At 33.7% G+C, this 21,124-nt stretch overlaps 1 protein-coding gene across 1 annotated transcript; it reads right to left on the minus strand.

The window, feature by feature from the left end:
- Nucleotides 1–7,436: 7,436 nt before the first annotated feature.
- Nucleotides 7,437–18,059, minus strand: LOC149498367 (DHHC-type zinc finger family protein). The gene is made up of 9 exons (XM_089718060.1): nucleotides 17,742–18,059; nucleotides 14,521–14,634; nucleotides 12,528–12,929; nucleotides 12,120–12,188; nucleotides 11,931–12,002; nucleotides 11,652–11,780; nucleotides 11,474–11,554; nucleotides 10,990–11,190; nucleotides 7,437–9,200 (listed from the first exon to the last, which is right to left on the minus strand). The coding sequence occupies exons 1-9, from the start codon at nucleotides 17,784–17,786 to the stop codon at nucleotides 8,094–8,096; spliced, it is 2,220 nt and encodes a 739-aa protein (XP_089574186.1). The 5' UTR covers nucleotides 17,787–18,059; the 3' UTR covers nucleotides 7,437–8,093.
- Nucleotides 18,060–21,124: the final 3,065 nt, after the last annotated feature.

Below are 21,124 nucleotides of genomic sequence, written 5' to 3' on the forward strand. Positions count from 1 at the left end.
TTGTGTATGCTTTGTGCTTTTTTGTGTGTATGCTTTATGCATGATTGTGTGTATGCTTCGTGCATTTTTGTTTAGGCATTTTGCCAAAAGATCGATTGATTCGATTAGGCGTTCGTCGCCAAAAAAGTTGGTTTTAAGGCATTTAGCCAAAAATGTTGATTTTAATGGCTTTTAGCCAAAATGATTTGATTTAGGCAATTGTTGCCAAAATGTGCGATTTAGGCGATTGTCGCCAAAATGGTTGATTTTAAGGCCTTTGGCCAAAATGTGTTGTTTTAGGCAATTAGTTTGCCAAAAATGTGCGATTTAGGCGATTGTCGCCAAAATGGTTGATTTTAAGGCCTTTGGCCAAAATGTGTTGTTTTAGGCAATTAGTTTGCCAAAAATGTGCGATTTAGGCGATTGTCGCCAAAATGGTTGATTTTAAGGCCTTTGGCCAAAATGTGTTGTTTTAGGCAATTAGTTTGCCAAAAATGTGTGATTTAGGCTTTAATGCCACGATTATCAATTAATCGGGCGTTCGAGATTAATCACAATTTATTGTCGAAACGTGATCGATTAAGGCTTTTAGCCACAATTATTGATTGATTGGACTTAAGCCAGATTTATTCGAAATAAGGCAATTGAACCGTAGTTATTAATTAACTAGGCTCTTTTAGCCAATATTGTCGGATTTAAACTTTAATACCACGATTATTGATTAACCGGGCATTTAAGCTTAATCAAATTAATTAAGGCAGTTTATTTATCAAAAATAATGACGTGGATGCATTTATGCAATTGTAGAATTATTAAGAGTAGAAGAGAAATATGCATGAAGTGCTAAAATTAAATAGGCAGAGTTTTGTTTACATACCTGATTTAATCGACGACCGCTTCTTAACTCCAGATTAAGCTCCTCGCTTAGGAAATATTAATTAATTTTAATTTGTTTAATTTTAATGTCCAAATATCACAATAAAAATGCAATAAAAATTAAATTAAATGCAAAAAGCGGTAAAGAAAACGCAAGGAGCATGAGAGGGAGAAGGATTCGTCCGTCAACACAGACAGGGGTACCAGAAATAGGCTGAAAATGGTCTATTTATAGGCCATTTTCGGGTCCAGGGCGGCAGGTGCCGCCTGGCTCGGCGGCAGCTGCCGCCCAAGAGGCTGGGCGGCAGGTGCCGCCTGGGAGGGCGGCAGGTGCCGCCCAGTCGGTGGGGCGGCAGGTGCCGCCTGGGAGGGCGGCAGGTGCCGGCCAGTCGGTGGGGCGGCAGGTGCCGCCCATGCTGGGCGGCAGCTGCCGCCGTGTCCGGCGGCCGGAGCCGCCGTGTCTTGCTGCCGGCGCCGCCGTAGCTGGTGGTGGCCACCATGTCTCGCTCCGGGAGCTTTTTTGGGAGTTTCCGACCTCCAAAAATCATTCCGGGACCGGTTCTGCGATCCTCGTGAAATTCCGAACGTTTCAAGTACCATATAAACATATTTTCAGTAAATGTCCAAAATGGCCTCCGGTCCGGCCGGACTGTTTGCACAGTTGCTGCAGCAAAGTCAAAGTTACTATAGAAAAGTCAAAGTTACTGTAGCAAAGTCAAACTAATTGGCATGGCACTGTAGCAGCGTGTTTTCCTCCATTTAAAGAGTTTCACATGCCACCAGCAACATGAGAAGCCTCAAAATTTGAGTATTCACACTATGTTCGCCATTGTATTACTTATAAAAAATATGATCGTGTGCCTAGAAAGCCCTCTTCAGAACTACAACACTTAGGTTTAGCCTGGCTTTTCACTCAGTGAGGGATAGACATTCTAGGACCTTTTCCTGCAACAACAGGGCAAAGAAAATTTGTGGTAGTTGTAATTGATCATTTCTCCAAATGGGTAGAAGCCGAGGCCCTCAGTACCATCACCCCAGCGCGAGTCATTAGCTTCTTTAGGAACAATATGATATTCAGGTATGGTATGCCCCATAAGATTGTCACTGACAAGGGAAATTATTTCGACTCGAGAGCCTTCAGATCTTTTTATGAAGATTGGCACATTGGACTCCATTTTACCTTGGTAGCTCACTTGTAAACTAATGGCGTTACCGAAGTCACCAATAGAACCATCTTATAAGGCTTAAAGAAGAGATTAGATGGAGAGAAAGCTAATTGGGCAGACAAACTAAACAGCGTGCTATGGGCTTACAAAACTACACCTCGGTAAGCAACAAGGCAAACCCCTTTCTGCCTGTTATATAGGACAGAAGTAGTGGTACCGGTAAAAATAGGTATACCCAGCAAAAGGACAAGAGCATATGAGAAGCTCAGCAGCAATGAGAATCTAAGAATCAGCTTAGACTTAGCAGAGGAGCTTAGAGAGGATGCTGTGGTTCGAGCTGAAGCATGCAGGCAAATGATGAGAAGGTACTTCAACAGGCAGGTTCAAGGTAGAAAGTTCAAAGAGGGGGATAAAGTATGGCGAAAGGTGAAAATAACCAAAGCCTCGATGAGCATGGGCAAGTTAGGACAGAGTTGGGAGGGTCCCTATGAAGTTTCAAAGTGGTTAGGCTAGGGCACATATAAACTTAGGGAGATTGAAGGAGCTGACTTTCCTAGGACATGAAACGCAGATAATCTAAAGAAGGCATATTGTATTTCCACCAAATAAGATGTAAAATAACTTTATATTTAATAATAAAGGGACCTTAGGTTTTTTCACTTAATGCATCATGCCTTATAAGGGTAAGAAAGACATGATGCATTAAGTTTTTTGTGAAGGATTTTACTTAGAAACTTTTTTGCATTTTTCTTAGTTCGCCATATGGACCTAACCGGTCCCTCATCTAAGTTCATCCGCTCGGACATACCTAGTTCGCTATTAGGACTTAAGTGGTCCTTTATCTAAGTACATCTGCTCGGACATATCTAGTTCGCTATATGAACTTAAGCGATCCTAAACAATCCTGCAACTAAGTCTTTCCACTCGGACATACACAATTCGCCAAAATAGGCCTTTATTATTCAAGGTTTGGAATTGGGTAAAAGAGAAAGTAATTCTAACATTGACATAATAAAAGGAGATACTGCTGAAAGCAAAGAATGCAACAATTAGAATATAAGTTATCTTCATTAACACCAAAAATAAGATTATTACATAACTGTTTCATGATTTGGGCGATGGTGGAGGTATGTTGTGTTCTTGGTGGTGAGAATTCATTTGTTTGGTTGGCTGGATCAGTTCGCCGTTAGGGTGGGAGGTGTCTAGGAGGTGTTTCAAGACGGTGGTGAATTGTGAATAAGCTTAGGCCAGGGCGACCGGTACCTGGGGATTGGTAGTTGTTGGAGGAGCTACTGTAGGTTGCTCCATTACTCTGCCATAGGTGTTTCCCTAGCCTTCTGTATTGAGATACTCAGTGGGATCGTTAGCCATCGTATCAAAGAGGAAAAAGCTGAGAGATTTTTTTAGGGTTGAATGGTGTGTTCCACGCTCACCGCACCAATTGTTAAACTCTCAGAAATTGAGTAGTGAATAAATTGTGAATTAGCCCCTTGTATGCTTAATTGAGAATATTTATATTGGTGCAGAGATAATTATGGTTGAATAAGGATATTAGGAATCCTAATTTATATGTTAGTTAGAGTTTATTTAGAAGTGTTTTATTATAATTTAATATATATATTATTATTGTATGTTAACAATGCATAATGCATCATTCCAAAGATATTCATCAAAATGGATATCATATAGAGATAATGATTGAAATAAATATGATTGTAAACCGAAAGTTTACAAATCTAAGTACTTTATTGTTTGGCATGATCGGTTGGACTATCCCGATCAATAATGATGTGAAAAGAAAAATTTAATCCTTATATGGATATTTATTGAAGAATCAGAAGTTTTTTGAACTGTAATGAATTTTTCATATTTAATTTGTTCTCAAAGCAAATTAATTATTTAGCAATTACCAAGTAGAGTTTAAAAGAACTGCTTACATTTTCTGAAATATATAAAGTGAAATTATTGATCAATTCATCCATCATGTGGATTATTTAGATATTTTATGGATACATCCAAAAGATAGTTACACAAGTATTACTAACTTGCAAGTTTGCAAATATCATTGTCAACATGCAACCTGAAGTTTGTATGATTATTTGTGCAAATAATTTGATTAAGAATACAATTTCCATATTATGCTTTTAAGATAATTTATCTTGAGAATGACGGTGAATTTACACATCAGGCATTTAATGACTATGGCATGTGTTGATTGAAATAATTATAGGGCAACCAGTTGTTGTTTTTTATTTATGCTCAAAATGATTTAGTAGAATCATTTGTTAAATGATTACAATTAATTGAAAGACAATTATTATGAGAACAAAACTCTCTATTTTGTAGAGCAGCATGCTATTATATGTAGTAGCACTTACTCGCATCAGGCCAATAAGTTATTACAAGTTCTCCACTTTATAATTGGTTTTGGATCAAGAACCAAATATTACCCATCCAAAAATTTTTTGAATGTATGGCGTATGTTCTAATTGCTCCACCACAATGCACTATGATGGATCCTCAAAGGAGGTTGAAAAATATATCGAGTATGAATTTACATCTATTTATCTAAAACTTTCAAAATAAGAGAGTTATTATGGCCAAATTTGCAAGTTGTTATGGATCCCGACATTAGGGGGACAAAATAAGTAGCTAGAAGAATAAATTAGTTGAAAATGAATTATCGTTATTATATCTTGATCCTCATGTAAGGCAATATACATTTAAAAATTTCAAAAGATAATTCATTTGCAAAATATTGCAAATTAGTTGCTAGATATATTTACTGATCCAAAAGGAGATAATTAAATCTCACATACTAGCTGCAAAATGCTCCTATTAGAATTAAAGTCCCTGAAGGACAAACTGTTTGAAGCGTGGTAGACCAATCAGTTCCAAGGAAAAAATCCTAGAAAAAAAAAGGAGCAAATATTCAAGATAGTTAAGCTCTAGAAGAGCAAATTATGGAAGAAGTTCCTACACATGACTAATGAGTTTCGCAAAGAAACTCAGGTACTTGAAATCAATAAAAATTATGAGATCTCTATAAATTATGTCATGCCAGGACAAGTATAGAACCGATATAAAATAAACGTCGATAGTAAATATAGCGCATGAAATTATGAAAAATGACGAGGATCTTGAGCATATTATCTATTAGAGAATATAAATATAAAATTGATTGGCCAAAATAGAACGACGTACGTGGCATTTAATTTACTTGCAAAGTTAATTTTATTTGCAAAGTTAATTTTGAAGTTTTAATATAAATATCAAGAGATGTCAAGTCAGTAGAATACCAATATGTATTTATAGGAAATTGAAATGAGGTCATGAGATATAAAGCAAACTTGTTACACAAGTTTTTTTGTAAAGAACTGGCATTGATTGTGAGGATAAATGCTCTCATGTGGTGGACGTAATTATAATTTGATATTTAATTAGTCTGACAATTTATGAAAATTCTAAACGCGTCTAATGAATTAATGGCTGTCTATTTATATGCTAACTTGATGTAGATATCTATATGAAAATTCCTAAAGGATTTTAATTGCTTGAAGCATAAAGTTAAATTCTCGAGAAATTTATTCAATCTAATTATATAAAGCTCTATATGGATTAGTGGATAATGATATCAATGAAATAATGAAAAAATGCTTGAAGCAAGCAAATTAAGACCCCGAAAAATAGATTCAAGATTTCTATATGGAATAAAGAAATCTCAATACATATAGTATAATCGTCTTAATGATATTTATGGCTAAGAAAATATTATATTATTTTATGATTATATTATATTTATAATATTTTTTTGTTGAAATTCATATGCTTTCATACTTTTGATATTTACTTTATACGTTATCATGAGTACGGTAATCTCTTAATTAGAAAATATTTATTGAAAGAATATTATAATAATGATGTTATATGTTCATAAAGAGATTTAGATATGAATTTGTCATTATTTGGTTTATGAACATTATTGGAACTCCTGAAGAGCTTCCAAAGATTATAAATTCTTCAAAGGAAGAGTTTCAGATGAAAAACATTGAGAATATAAAGTTGTCTTAGCCTGAAGATCGAGCATTTTATAAACGAAATTTTGTTTATGAATCCACATATATGGCTAAGTTATTAAAATGATATTATGTGGATGATAATGGCTAAAAGGTCACTTGATGAGAAGATGACCATTTTCCATTTTGAAAAAATTATGAACTTATTGGTCCTAAAGTATCATATCTTAGTGCAATAAAAATGCTAATATATCTTGCTAATCATATAACTTAACATAAGCATTTTATAAAATTTATTTGCAAGATATAGTTCTTCTTGAATATGAATAAATTGAATAGAGTTAAATATGTATTTTGATATCTCCATTTAATGATATATATGAGTTATATTATAACTAACATGTCAAAATTAAATTTGATTGGATATAAAAATGCAGGTTATTTATCTAATCCACATTATGTTAGATCATAAACAAGTCATTTATTTATATGTGGAGGTACAATTATTTTATGGCATTCAAAAAATGAAATATTGCTACCACTTTTTTTAGCCATGAAGAAATTTTAGCAACTCATAGAGAAAGACGATAATTTATTTGATGAAGATAAATATTTCAATATGTCCAAAGTACATGCAGTCTACTTATAGAGAAAGAAATTTCTACAATATTTTATAGAGATATTTTACAAAAATTCTTTTTTGCTCATGATCTACAAAAGAATGATGATCTTGAAGTTCAACCACTCAAGCGACAATATTATTGATTTGCTCATCAAAGCACTTCTACTACAACCTTTCTATTACAAGGTTTTGAAGGACTGATACAAAATTGGAATACAAAATTGGAAGACAAAAACTCAAAGATCTCAATGTTTATCTTCATGAGGAAAGTAAATATCCACTGTACTCTTTTGCCATTAACCAAGGTTTTTCCCACTGGGTTTTCTTGATAAAGGTTTTTAACGAGGCAATATTTCAACGCATATTTAAGAAAAAAATAATGTACTCTTTTTTCTTCATTAAAATTTTTTTCCCACAAGGTTTTTTTCTTAATAAGATTTTAACGAGAAATATTCTTTGAAGAATAGACATCCAAGGAAAGTGTTATGAAATAAGTGAACGTCCTATATGGACTGAAAATCTATATTCTTAATTATTGTGATCTCCATCTTCCTAATTTGTATAAAACTCTATTAGAGTTTCACTTATATAACTATATATATATGGCTTCTCATCAATAACAAGTACACTTTCACATTCTCTCTATTCTTGTTTTATTTCTCCTTATTTTTTTTTATTATTTTATAACACTTACAATTTTCTTTTAAATTGTAAAATAATAAAATAAATATATTTTAATAATAAACTTTTCTTTGACATTTGATAGAGAGAAAACAATAACAAAAACAAAACCTCAATTGCATTTAACATGCTAAAGAAATCACAAAGCCAATATGATAAAATTAATTAACCAAAGGTCCAGCTAAACTTGGCCTAGAACTAGAAGGATGTCGGTCGCAGTTATTACCTTCCAAGTCTTCATTTCTCTAATCAATACTTTTTAAATATATCTCCTTCCATTTGCACCCCTATTCCATATACAAGTGATAGAGAAATGAATGTCAGATAAATTCATAAAAAGAAATGTCCAAGGTCAGTGGAATGCAAATCAAATATCCACTCAAGCATCACAAAATAGTAGGATTAAGAAGAATAAAAAGAGTTGAATGGTTAGTCTTCTGGGACTCGTCAATGAAGCCAATTTTACAGGCTTGTAAAGAACTTCAAAGAAACCCCTTCAGCCAAAATGTTAGAGAAATGAGTTGTTCAGATCAGCTTCCATTTCCAATTTTCCATTCTTCACCTGAACAAGGTAACTGTTCAACCATCAATTTCTTCCAAAGAAGAAACCGCTCGAACCTCACAACACAGATTTACAAAAGCTCAAAGTTGCAAGGTTCCTGGGGTTGCTGAGATCCTCCCATCAGAGGTTTCTTCTTCAAGCTCATCACTTTTCTACCCACCAAAAATTACATAATTCCAGTTAGAACTTTGTTAAGTCTTTCTGAGACCGGACCCAAAAGAAGGGTTCTGCTCTGAACCCCCAGGAACAAACACAGGAAGTTGGTTCGAGGCTGAATCTCTTTTGAATCTAGATTCCCTAGGCAAGTTGAGTGCCAACCTCTGTTGGCCCTCTCGTGAACCTGCAGCTTCTCCATTTCTGAAACCATCCCTAGATGGAACACTTAAAAGTGGGCCACTGAAGAAAATAGAGTCCCCTGTATACATCAGCTTCTCAGGTTGCTGAGCTAGAGGCTTGGCTGATGAAGATGAAGGCTCTTGTGGTGGAATTACTGGATTCCTGCCCTGGTTGGTCGTTTCTATGCTAGGTCTTGCCAATCCTACGTGCATTGCTGATTTGTTTCTGGCTTCAGAAGCTGACACAGGAACCGATACATACCTGCCAGCATCTTGGTCCCAAACAACAGATGTTCTTTTAACATCTCTAAGAAGTGAAGTAGCTGGTGCTGAAAGAAGTAATGGATCAGTACTGGTCCCCTTCTGCATAATCTTTTCATCAATTCCGGATGTAGGATACAATAACGGGTTGCTTCCAGCAAGAAAATGTGGCTTAGAAGCTACAGGAGCGGCAGCATGATCAGGATCAAAGCCGGGGACTGAAGTTGCTGCACTAAAACAACCTAAACCATGAGCATGTGGAAGAGGGCTAAGTGTGACTGACTCATGAATGTGGCTTGGACTACTGAAGCTACTAACACTCTGAGTCCCTGTCTCATACTCATCCCTGCTACCTTGACTTGGGGCAAAAGAGTTTCCAAGGGTAGCTAATTTCAAGTCATTCTTGATCTCTTTGTTTGGCCCTGTGTCAGTGCTCACACTACTTCTGATGCTCATGTTGCCGCTAGAGCTACACTCGGGATCAGGTAAACGATGGTTATCAACAGGCTTTAAAACTGATGACGATGCCCTGGCCTTAGCTGCTGCTCTCATTGCTTCAGTGGAATCCAACTTTGCAAGTTTCCAAGCACTAAGTCGAACGGGCCTTTTTGGTAACCTGTTCCCTCTTTCTGCAACTCCAGCTGCATCTGGATCAACAGTGGATGGGACCATCCCAGGCTCCAGGTGTGGTACAACTTCATCCTGATGCAGCCAAAATTGGAAGCAGTTATCATATAACTGATAAGATCAGAAGCTTGTAGCAAGTTATTTTCAATTCTATAGTTCAGAATTTTAAATAACTTCAAATCAAAAGACAAAGTATAGCATCTGTACAAAGGGAAAGCAGCTTTCTATCAAGTATTGAAATTGGCATTCTCTGAAAAACTTGTGCTGATCTAAGTACAGACACAAAACCCTATACAAATCATGGCAGAATGAAGGTGAAAGTTGGGTCAAGTTAATACCAAGTTCCATTTGTAAATGAACATCTAGTCTTCTACACGACATGAATTAATTCAAACAGCATGTGAGACATCTAAGTAGGAAAAATTCAAAGCTGGGAATAATGTAATCAGTCTTTCATATCAACATGGTTAAAGTATTGATGCAGAAAAACAAATGAGATCTAACCCAAACATGAATAAGGAACGCCCGAACTGACAGAGTGAAACTTGTTTGGAAATTTTTAGTAGAATTAAAAGAGAAAGAGGAGAGGGAGAGAGAGAAAGGGGATATTAACAAATGATCAAACAAAGAAATACTGGATATACTTCAAAAACAATTAAAAAGAAATTACAGAAGGAGATATTTAATTCGATATTTCCAAATAAAATAAAAAAAAAACATATGTTTGATAAAGGTTCATCTAATTTTATTCTCATTCGTGGCACTATACATTTTAGATGAAACGCAATTTTACACCATATGACCTAATTGCCAATTTGGAACAAACAAATTAGAAATCCAGAATTAATTTGTAAATGAATTCCAAATAGAACTCATTTATAAATGAATTCTCACGTTTGGAATGATAAAACTTAAAACATTAAATAGAATCCACATTATAATGTTTGGAATGAATCTAGAGTTGAATTATTTTTGTCCTTATTCCCTAAAATATCCTCAATATCATAACTTGTTGGAAAAAAATTAACACCCAACTAAAAAAACAAATATATATCCTAGTTATAGTCAATAGAAAGAACACCTAAATGATAGAAAAATGAGAGAGAGAGGGGAGAAAAGGGAAAGAGGAGAAAAAAAAAAGATTGTATGGTCATTTGTTTTGTTAGTTTGGTGAAATTTATTTGGAAATCCACCTATTTTGATAGAATTTTATATAATTATATTCAATTATATAAAATTAAATCTGAAAAACCGAAATGAACAATTTCTAATTTCTAAACATGAAAATGTTAAGTACAAAATAAACTCTACAATTTAGCACTTTTTTCAAACCACAACAACAACCACCACCACTGAGCCTTGTTCCAAAGCAGGAGTAAAAAGATTTAGCATTGTTCCTGGGGGAGTCCTAACCACATGGCAAGATATCACCATGCTCCTGCCAGAGAGTTAAGAGCAAGTTCTTTTTTTTTTTTTTTTTTTTTTTTTTGTTCCTTTTATTATGCCAATATAGTTAAGAACTTCAACTATTCTTCCTCACTGGCATCAACATTCTTCAGTCAGCGATATTGCCGATTAAGGAACCTTTAAACCTAACCAGTATTTTTTGCATAAGTGAAATGCATAAAACAAAAAGAATAACAGTAAGGCCTCTTTTGGTTCAAGGAATAACATAGAATAGGAAGGGAATACCATAGCTTTTCTAAGCATGTAATAGTTTGTCACATGAAATAAAATTCTTCAAATCTACAAAGCACATGCATAGAGAGTAAAGAATATGTATTACACTACATGTAATAGATATTCTATTTCTTGTTATTCCATTCTGTGAACCAGACAAGGCCTAAGTACCAAGAGGTAATACCTGATAATCCACAAATACCCTGGGAGGGGTACACCACGCGCCCTTGTACTGTAGGCCAAGCGAACTTCCACCACTGAATCCTGTAGTAGCAGATCCTGTTGGAGAGTATGGAATATTTGGCAGTTCCTCATCCACAGATGCACCAGCAGGTGCTTCACTCATTGCTCTCATTGCCACAACGTACTCATAGGTTGTAATACCCTAGTTCAGGGTATTTAAAAAAAAAAAAAGAAAGAAAGAAAGAAAAAGGAAAAGAAAACAAGAAAGATTTAGATTGCAGAAAATTTCCTCACTACCATTATAATTTGAATTTATCTCTTTCATTTTTTAAACTCAATTTAGTTGCTGAAATGATACATAATTTACAACTAGCATTGTAATATACTTTTATATTTCAAATTTTAACTTCCCCTGGTCCACATTCTCAGCAACCAACACAAGAACTAGAAAAATGAAAATAATACCAACTCTCTTTACCACAAACCTTTCTAATCAATATCATGTGGAAAAAGAAAAGTTCACCCAGAGGGATACATGCCAAAAGTGAGACTGCAGTACACACAGCCTGCACCAATTGAAATCCAAAATCAAAAACAAAAATCTGATAAATATAAAGTGAATTATGAGATACCAGCTTTTCTCTTAGGATAGTCCATATATACCACAACGGTCGCAAAAGGAGCTCGAGAGAAACCATTTCCAAGTGTTTCAACAATCTCAGCATCCATATTTTTCTTATTAACAAAGCATCGCACTAGTACGGCAATCCCAACTCCAGCTTCAAGTACAAGCTGCAAAGCAGTAGAGGGAGAGAGAAGGGATATGTTATTATTTTAAAGAATTATTTTTCAGAAGAAAAATTTCCAAGAGCCGAACACATACCCATACAAAAAAAGAAGGTATGTGAAATAAATTCACATAAGTTGGAGTGCAATACATACCCAAACAAGACTAGTGGCCATCAGAGAAATAAAAGTCACATAATTTTTGTAACCAACACAATTGTTAAGCCACTGCAGCCACACCAGAGGCTATGTTAGTTTCAAGAGAAATATATTTTGTTTACTTTAGAACACATTAAAAGATATTCAGGATCAAAGCCTGCAAAGAACAACAGAAACAACAAGTACCCGACAATGGTGATCAAAACCATCAACACATTTATCACAACTTCGGCAGTGTTTGCTGAATTTGCGTACCTGCAGATTTTAAAAATCTTACGGTGAATAAGGAACATAAGTTTTATTTGCTTAAGACACCAATCATTATGTCCAATAACTGGAGAAGGCCATCATTATCTTTTTTGTTCTATGGAGAATATAACCAACAATGATATCACAGGAAAGGACATGGTGTCAACACTGGTTATGCCCTTAAAGGGATATGTCTGCCTGCTAAAAGTCCATAGAATGCAAAAATTGAAGTCCCCACATACCACATCAATATTATCAAACAGATGGTACAGAGACTGAATTTGAGAATTATTGTAGGGAAAACTAGAAAATTCTCATCCAGAAGTCACAATTGTATTTATATACCTCGGCATTGCACAATGTACAAAACAAAGCATCTTCACCAGTGCCCTGTTGGTCAGCTATGCCTTCCTGTTTGCGGCAATCTTCATGAACAAACAATGCACAGAAGATTCCTCCATACCCATAGCAAGATTTTCTGGCAACCACAGGATCTACTCTCCCAATTTCTCTCACTGAACTCTTCTTACTAGAGTTGGCAGCAGCCATAGAGCTTCTTGAAGCCGATGATGGGGAAGAATGCATTGCACTTCCAGTTTCATCAAATTTTCCACGAAAATCTTTATCTAATATTCCCTGATTCATATTTGGTTGATTCATCAAGTCCGCATTGAATTTAGACATAATGCCAGGATCTGCAGGATTAATTGCAGTGCACCGAACATAAAGAATAAAAACTAGGAGTACCTGCAAAGCCATGATAGGAAATATGGGTATTGAGAGAAATATCAGGCATACAGACTACAATTGGATGACTTGGTACTTTGTAAAATTTGTATTCCTACTGTAGCAGTCATTACCTGCAGACGTGAAATGAGTACATCCACAATAATATACTAGACAAAGCTAAATAATTGGGCTGACACTTAGAATATCATCTTAATATAAAGCCCTTTATTGTGAAGGAGGAGGGGGGTGAAAAAAAGGACTGCATCACAAATTCGGTCATCTATATTGACATGAAACAATGCTAGCATGCAATCTACATTCCATACGCCAGAATGTTACTAATCTAAAAAAATGCTATTTAAAGATACGGTCCATTTAACCAATGTATTCCCAACATCTAAGATCCACAAGTTATTCATTGAAGCCAAAGTAATTAAAGGGTGAATTACTATTTAATCTCTATAATTTGGTAATATTTACAAGTTAGGACCTCTGTTTTCAAAAATCAATTAATTAATCTCTCTATATTGTTACCTTTTAACTAAACAGTCATTTGGTTAAGATTTTGCTGAATTTTTAGTTAGTCAACTAAAAACGGTTGAATACAACACTTTTTGTTCCAACTTTTTTCTTACAAGGAAATAATTCAAATTTTATTAACTAAATTTTATCTAATAATTTAATCTAAACATATAAATAGTTTGTTATTTATAATGGTTTTTATTTATGAATTAGAATTGATGATATTTAGGATAAAATACAAAACTCAGGGTTTGATTTGATAGTGGTACTCTTACATAAAATGAAATTCAAAATTCTGTTAAGGGTAAAATTGATATTTCATCACAATTTAATGGAATTAGCAAAAGGACTATTTAATTGAACAATAATAAAATATAGGGAGTATTTAATTGAATTTTGAAAATAGATCTCCTCATTTGTGTATTTCACTAAACTATAAGGTCTAAATATTAAATACACTGTAATAGAAATTAAGGCCAAGGACAAATAGAATTCAAAACTGTATACACTTTTAGTTTTGTGCACTGCTGTAAAATGATCAATAATAGCCAAAATCTTTGACATTTGTAACAATCACAGCCACCACCTAGTTTCTGTCTCTAAATTATGTGGCCTTAATTATGCATGCTCAGATGAATTAATTTAATAACCTTTAAGTCGAGAAAGATAAAACTAAATCTGACTAGAATTTTGAAATTATAACTTCTTACTTGTTTTCTCGTGGCTATAGTACCCATCATCATCAACTCAAAGAATTTTAGTCAAAATTTTAATAACTTGAAGAAATATCCTTTTCATTGTCACTTATTTAAGAAGAAATTTAGACTTTTTAATATTCTACTGCAACTAGAAATCTTAATTTTAAAAAAATAAATAAATAATAAATAATAAATAGACGTATTTAACAACTTATCTGCTACATCATTATTTTCCGAGGAGGGAAAGGAAGTACTTTAGCAACAATTGTTAGAAATAATTTAGTACCACAAACTATTAATAATAGTAAAATAAGCACCAGCGATCAAAAGAACATGAATTCTTTCTGATTTTTTTGGCCATAAGCCCTAGAAATTCATAAGTCACTTACCACTGGTGAGTAGGTGCCAATTAGAGTATACTCCCAAATGTGGCCTCCGAGGAAAGGAGCAAAGAAAGCGTAAAATGCAATCACTAATAAGCAGAACACAGTTATAGCAACAACCTATCAAACACAAGAACCAATATTTGGAAAATTAGTTACCAAATGAAAGTACTACTGCATGATTTAAATGGAAAAATAATAATAATTCCAATGCATAAAAAGCCAATCAGAAGATCCAAAAAGACAAATAATATAAGAAAAGTTCATGTGCCAGCAATGCAACATCTACTTTTTGGTTCCACTCGATGAGCTACATTGAAGGAGGTGCTTCCTTCCCATAAACAATAAACTGCACTATCAATAATATTCCAAAACCTCATTTACCATGGTTTTCAGTTCAATGCATGTACACCTTTTACAAATAAATAAGTGGATTATGTACCTCTACAAGAACATGCAGGTAGAATGCAAGTTAAGAAACTGATAAGAATCAACAAAAACTTCAATCATATTTCCAATTTATCATGGCAGCACAACCGCAATAAAATAACACTTATTCTCAAAGATTATCGGACAGGGGAGAAGCAACAGTTACAACAGTGGCTGTAGATTGATCAAAGGATGTTTAGAAGGATTGATCAATAGACTTGAGCTAATATGTAGAACTTTGGTGTTTGGGGGCTATATTGAGATTTTATTGATAGATGCTGTCTCAAACATAAAACCAACAGCAATCTTATGGTAAAGGAAAGACTAAAAAGACACAAGAAAGAAGATGAAGAAAAATTAGAAAAGGAGCAAGGATAATCAAAAAGGGAATAGAAAAACTAGCACAAATTGCATGAGCGATTGCATAAATAAATAAGAGCTCTCACAGCTAAATAACTCTAAAATACATCACAAATCAAATGAATAATGAATTTAACAGAACCAAAATAAATATAATAGACCACCGCTACAGTTACAACATCAGTATCCCCGCAAGCCTCCATGCCCGGTAGTAATTTGAACAATAACCATCACAAAATGTTTTCAGAATATTTAACTTATAACATGTAGCTTTGTTAACAACATCTGAGTCTAATAACCAAATTACTGTCTTAAATGGCTATCGTGGCCAAAGAGAAGGTTACCAATAACTCAAAGCTACATAAACCCTGATGAATAAAGATCTAGTCCCCTAGGTTCAATCCTAAACTAGCTGAGATTAGCTATAAGGATCTGTTTTACCCATTCCACTTGATTTAGGCTTACCACTAGTGTCATCTTAGATAAGTCTTTTCCTTTCTCATTTGTGACAACTTCAATGTGCTTACCATTCCATGCAGGTGCATTTATTGGTCTACAATGTACATGCACAGACCACCTCAATCTCATTTCTCTCAAGTTTTTCTCAACACAAGCCATCTTCCTATGAATGCATTTCATTCCTCATCCTAGTCACCCTTGAATTTCCACAATTAATGCAAAATTTTCCAATGAAGATCAAGCAGACCCTTTTCTTTGCTAACATGTTTTTCCTTGTTTCTTGCTAAAACATTCCAACATCTTCCATAAACAAATAATTGAAAAAGAAATAGAGAGAGAGCAGGTTGATTCTTAAAGAGAGTATATGTCATAGCTCTTTCACACTCCATGATAAAGGCGTGACCTAAATCTAGCTTCTCTCAGAATTAGTGCATTTACTACAATAAAGTAATGATATTTTATTTACTCTATCAACAACAAAAATCAATAAAGAGCATCAAGAGGGTTCAATCTATGCACAAAAAATTCATTACAACATGGGGAAGTGCAAAATCTAAAACAGCATAAATATCAACAACTAACTATGCTCAATACCAAAAGTAGTAAAGATTTTTATCTAAAACAACAATGCGAGGTAAATCCTCCCCCTAAAAGCCTCCTATTAAGCTCCCTGAAGAGAGCAAAAAGTAGAGCAAGGAATCAGGTCAACAACTTCATCTTATTTGTGCAAGATCACAGTCCTCTGCTTCAACTTGTCCTCCGCTATTCCAGCAATCCATCACTAAAACACCAGCCACAGCACAAAAGCAAGCAATAAACTGATTCAGGTGCTTCTTCTATAGAAAGATTTTATTGTCAGCAGTTACTCTCACTAGTATCCTCTCAACCCAAGAAATCAACAAGAATGATGCACCCTTCCTTCATGTAGTTTTCCAAGGAAAAGATTTCTCAAAACTTCCAAAGCTCCTCTGATGAGAAAATAGTATTTCATATCTAAGCAAAAATGGTAAGACCTGCTATTGGATATTCAACTTCAAGGAAATGAAGTTTAAAGGATGAGAGCCTATAAATGGTAAGACAGCATCCTCTAAACAAAGAAGCATCCAAAAGGGAGATTATCTGAATATAATTTTGTTCAAAAAAATGGTACAGGTAATAGACTTGGGTTATATCTCTAATTGATCTCCAGCACAAACAAATACGACCTAATGAAGACATCTGAAAGCTTTTGATATCAAATGCAAATATAGGAGAAGGAACCTGATTGCTCAAGCACCTCCACACCCCATCCTCTTAAATCTTTGACATGAATACAGACAGATATTTGAAGCCTATTCACAGGGTCTAACCATCATCCTTGAGTTCTTGAATGAAACATATACAGGAAGTCTGAACAATTTATTATAGTTGGAACTTCTTCCTTGGCAACCAGATCTTATGTAATCTTATAAATAACAGATCATAAATTACCTCATGTTCAAGATGGAACGTGGAAACTAAAAAGAAAAAAGAAAAATTTTTTCCATTTCTTGAGAATTCGGGAACGCACTCTAACATTAAGAAAATAAGTCCTAATTCTCTAGAACACTCCTTTACTCTTTCTTCTTCTTTTTCCCTTTTTCTCCAGTATTCTTAGCAACCAAGCAGGGTATAACTAATTTATGCTAGTAAATGAGCTTTTAAACCCTAGCAATATCATCTGAAAGTGGACAAAGACATGAAATTACAGTAACACACTACTCCCCCAACAAGAAGAAATGTCCCCAGCCTTCAAAAATAAGATAAAACAGCAAAGAAACACATAAAGCTACAGCAACTACAAACCCATCCCAATATATACACACAAACGACATCAGCATTCGTTCATTAACAAAAATCAGTAATTTGAAGAAAACCTAAACACATTGAAACAGGAAACAGAACGAAAGAAGTTGATAATTATGAAATGAAGCATCTTTGAATGTTTTCAAACTCCATACCTGAAAGGTGTGTGCTGGCAGTTGCCATCCATGTTTCCTCACCATAGCTACTCCAGCCTTCAAACAGACCCTAAAGAGGAGAAAGAGGGAGAGCCTCCCTTTCTGCGACTACAAAAGCAGAAGGAAGGGTGAATTTCAATTGGATATATACTCAGTCTTACTGGTCAAGACAAGGGTACTGATGAAGATAGGAGAAAAAAATTTAAAAATGAAAAAGAGAGAGAGAAAGGAGGAGACAAAAATCCCATTTACAGGAGTAAAATTTAGAAGGAAAAAAATATAATATAAAAATCAAAAAGAAGAGAACAAAATGAGAGCTTTATATTTATATATATGAGTATATATTGTATAAAGGTCCAAAGAGAAAAGAAAGATGTGCAAAGAAGTGGAATTGTTGAAGAAAAACACAAACTGACAAAACCACAAAAGCGTTGACAGACAGAAGCATTTATATGTCAATCTGAACTGAATGAATATTTGTCTTTAAAATGTAGAGTATAAAGTAAGGGTGGCCATATTACGGTTTCAGGAACCGAAATCGTCGGTTCGAACTGAAATTGGAACCGGAGATTTTCGGTTCGGTTTCGGTTTCAGATTTCTAGAACCGAAACCGGCGGTTCCACAAAACCGGTCGGAACCGGATTGGAACCGCCGGTTCTCCGGCCGGTTCGAACCGGTGATTCGAGCAGTTATAAACTGTCAGTTGTGTTTTTTTTTTTAATTTTGTTGTGAAATTTCTTAATTCAGTTGAAGAATTTTTAAAAAAAAATAATTATGTGCAAGTCTTTAAAAAAATAAATTTAATTGAAGTATTTTTTAATTTTGTAGGTGTATTTTTTTTTACAAATAACTTTCACAAATTTATTAAATTTCGAAAACTGGTCTTCAAAATTTAAAATTTAAAATTATGCGATTCGCCGGAAAACCGATCGGAACCGTCGGTTTGTCACCGTACCGGAACTGGAACTTTTCGGTTCGGTTCCGATTCCAATTTTTTTGGAACCGGAACCGTGGCCACCCCTACTATAAAGGACTAAAGAGACTCGATTCTTCTATGAAGCAAAAAAGAACTAAAGCCCAAATTTTCTATTTGTTCAAAGAAAACTATAATTATGCAAATTAAGAAGGGAAAAAAATACATGGGTTGTTTCTTATTTTAAAGTAAATGAATAATATATAAAAATAGATAAATATTATTTAGATTTTTTAGATAGAAAGGCATAATTTAATATATCTGAAAAATAATATTACATTCTAATAAGTAAAGTACATTTGAAGATTTTTTTTTTAAAAAAAAAAAAATTAAGTTGGACATCGATTAAATTAGCTTGATCTAAGTTGAAAAGCAATTATCTCTACATAAAGAAGCATTAATTTCTGCATAAACATATTAATAAACTAATATACTTAAGATTTTTTTTTTTTTTTGAGGAATACTTCAATAATATTAATCAATAAAAGGTGTGCAAAAATAATTTTTAAAAGAAAATAAATAAAATGTGCAAAAAAATTTCACTTAATTAAAATAAAAAATTTTAGGAGAGAAAGAGGCAAGTTGATTTATTGATTTATAATTTATTTATTAAACATGTTTTGAAATTATAAAAAAAATAAAAGAATGAAATAAAATATGTAATATATTATTATTATGTAGTAATAAATTAATATACACATACAAAAATAAATAGAAATATTGACATAGTCCTTTCTTGCATAATAATAGGTCCAATTTCACTTTCATAAAGATTAAAAAAGAATATACTTAATATGGTTAGATCATAATTTTCATTTAGGCTCCATTTATTTCCGGAAAATAACTTACATTTAGAAAATATTTTCTAAGGGAAAAATGTTTCCAAATGATTTATTTTCTGTTGTTTGATTGCAAATTGGAAAATTAGTTAAAAATATTAAATTTTGTAATTCATAAGACCATAAAAATAAAAATACTAATAATATAAATTTCATATTTTAAAAATTTTATTGTTAAATATGAGAATAATGCAAAAAAAAAAGTAAATTATAAAAGTCGCCGGTGAACGCTGAGTGGTGGTAATAGCTACTAATGATTAATAAATTAACAATATGGATTTATAATATTATAATAAGTTTGTCGAAATCCGAAAAATATTTTATGCTTTTGAAGATAGGAAGTCATTTTCCTTAAAAATGGCTTAATTTTTCTTTGACTGGGAAAATATTTTCCATTAATTTATTTTCCTGAACGCTCCCAAATAATGAAAAAATATGAAAAATATTTTCCTACAAGTTATTTCACATAAACAAACCGAGCCTTAATCTTTTCATTATACACCGTATTGAATATTTACGATCCATGTTTTCAAGTCATAGAATTCGCTAAACAATGGTAAATAGTAGTGTATTTAGAGTAGAAAATTATACACATTGCCGTATTCAAAAAAGAAAAATATAGCTATGATTTGGGATAAATAAAAAAAATGAATTTACCTTCTATTTCAATTTACCTTCTGCATCTCCTCCTTCATCGTCATCTTCATCTCCTTCATCTACCTTCATATTCAACCTTACTTTCTCCATCATTTCTAATGGTACTCAAGCATTAAATTCAACCTAGAACTTTATCCGGGCATTATTACTCATTAGAGATTACTTGTAGTTGTCTATGAAATCCTCTTAAAGCATGAAACAGGTTAGCAACTTACAGAATGAGACAACATACAGGTAAACAGTATGGTTTATGCATTTTATGAATAATTAAAATGTTTATTGTATTATTGAAATACAGATAATATGCTCCACTGAGGTTAGGTAGAAACCACGTAGATAAGATTATGTTGCAACATAGGATAGCAGATCTGTGCCCCATACAGTGTGGTACTCCGGCTACAGGCCGTTGAGTGGATATGATTATATGCGGGTCATAGCAGCCCAGCCATATAGTATTCATCCAATTTCATACAGTTCTTCTTATCACTTAGGTTTCACTGTAACCTTATGGAGCCATACAGTTATGAGATATTATTATTTATAAATTATACGATGTTTAATAAAAGTTGCATAATTCATACAGCATAATGAATAGTAGGTAAGATCATGAAAGTGTAATGATATGTGTGATTACATGTTTATTTATTTGGTTCTTATTAAGTTGAGATATCTGTGAATACTCAAATTTTGAGGCTCAAAAAGCCTGTTTTCCCGGACTGCAAACAGTCCGACCGGACCGGAGGCCATTCAGAAAGTTCACCGAAAGTATGCCAATATGGTACTTGAAACGTCCGAAAAATTATGAGGATCGCGGAACTGGTCCCGTAATATTTTTTGGAGGTACGGAACTCCCGAAAAAGCCCTTGGAATGAAAAACTAGCGAGTGGACAGTCCACGGCGGCAGCGCCCGCCGT

This window comes from Jatropha curcas, chromosome 2, assembly GCF_041381405.1.
Source record: "Jatropha curcas cultivar XTBG-Jc1 chromosome 2, XTBG_Jcur_1.0, whole genome shotgun sequence".
NCBI lineage: Eukaryota > Viridiplantae > Streptophyta > Magnoliopsida > Malpighiales > Euphorbiaceae > Jatropha > Jatropha curcas.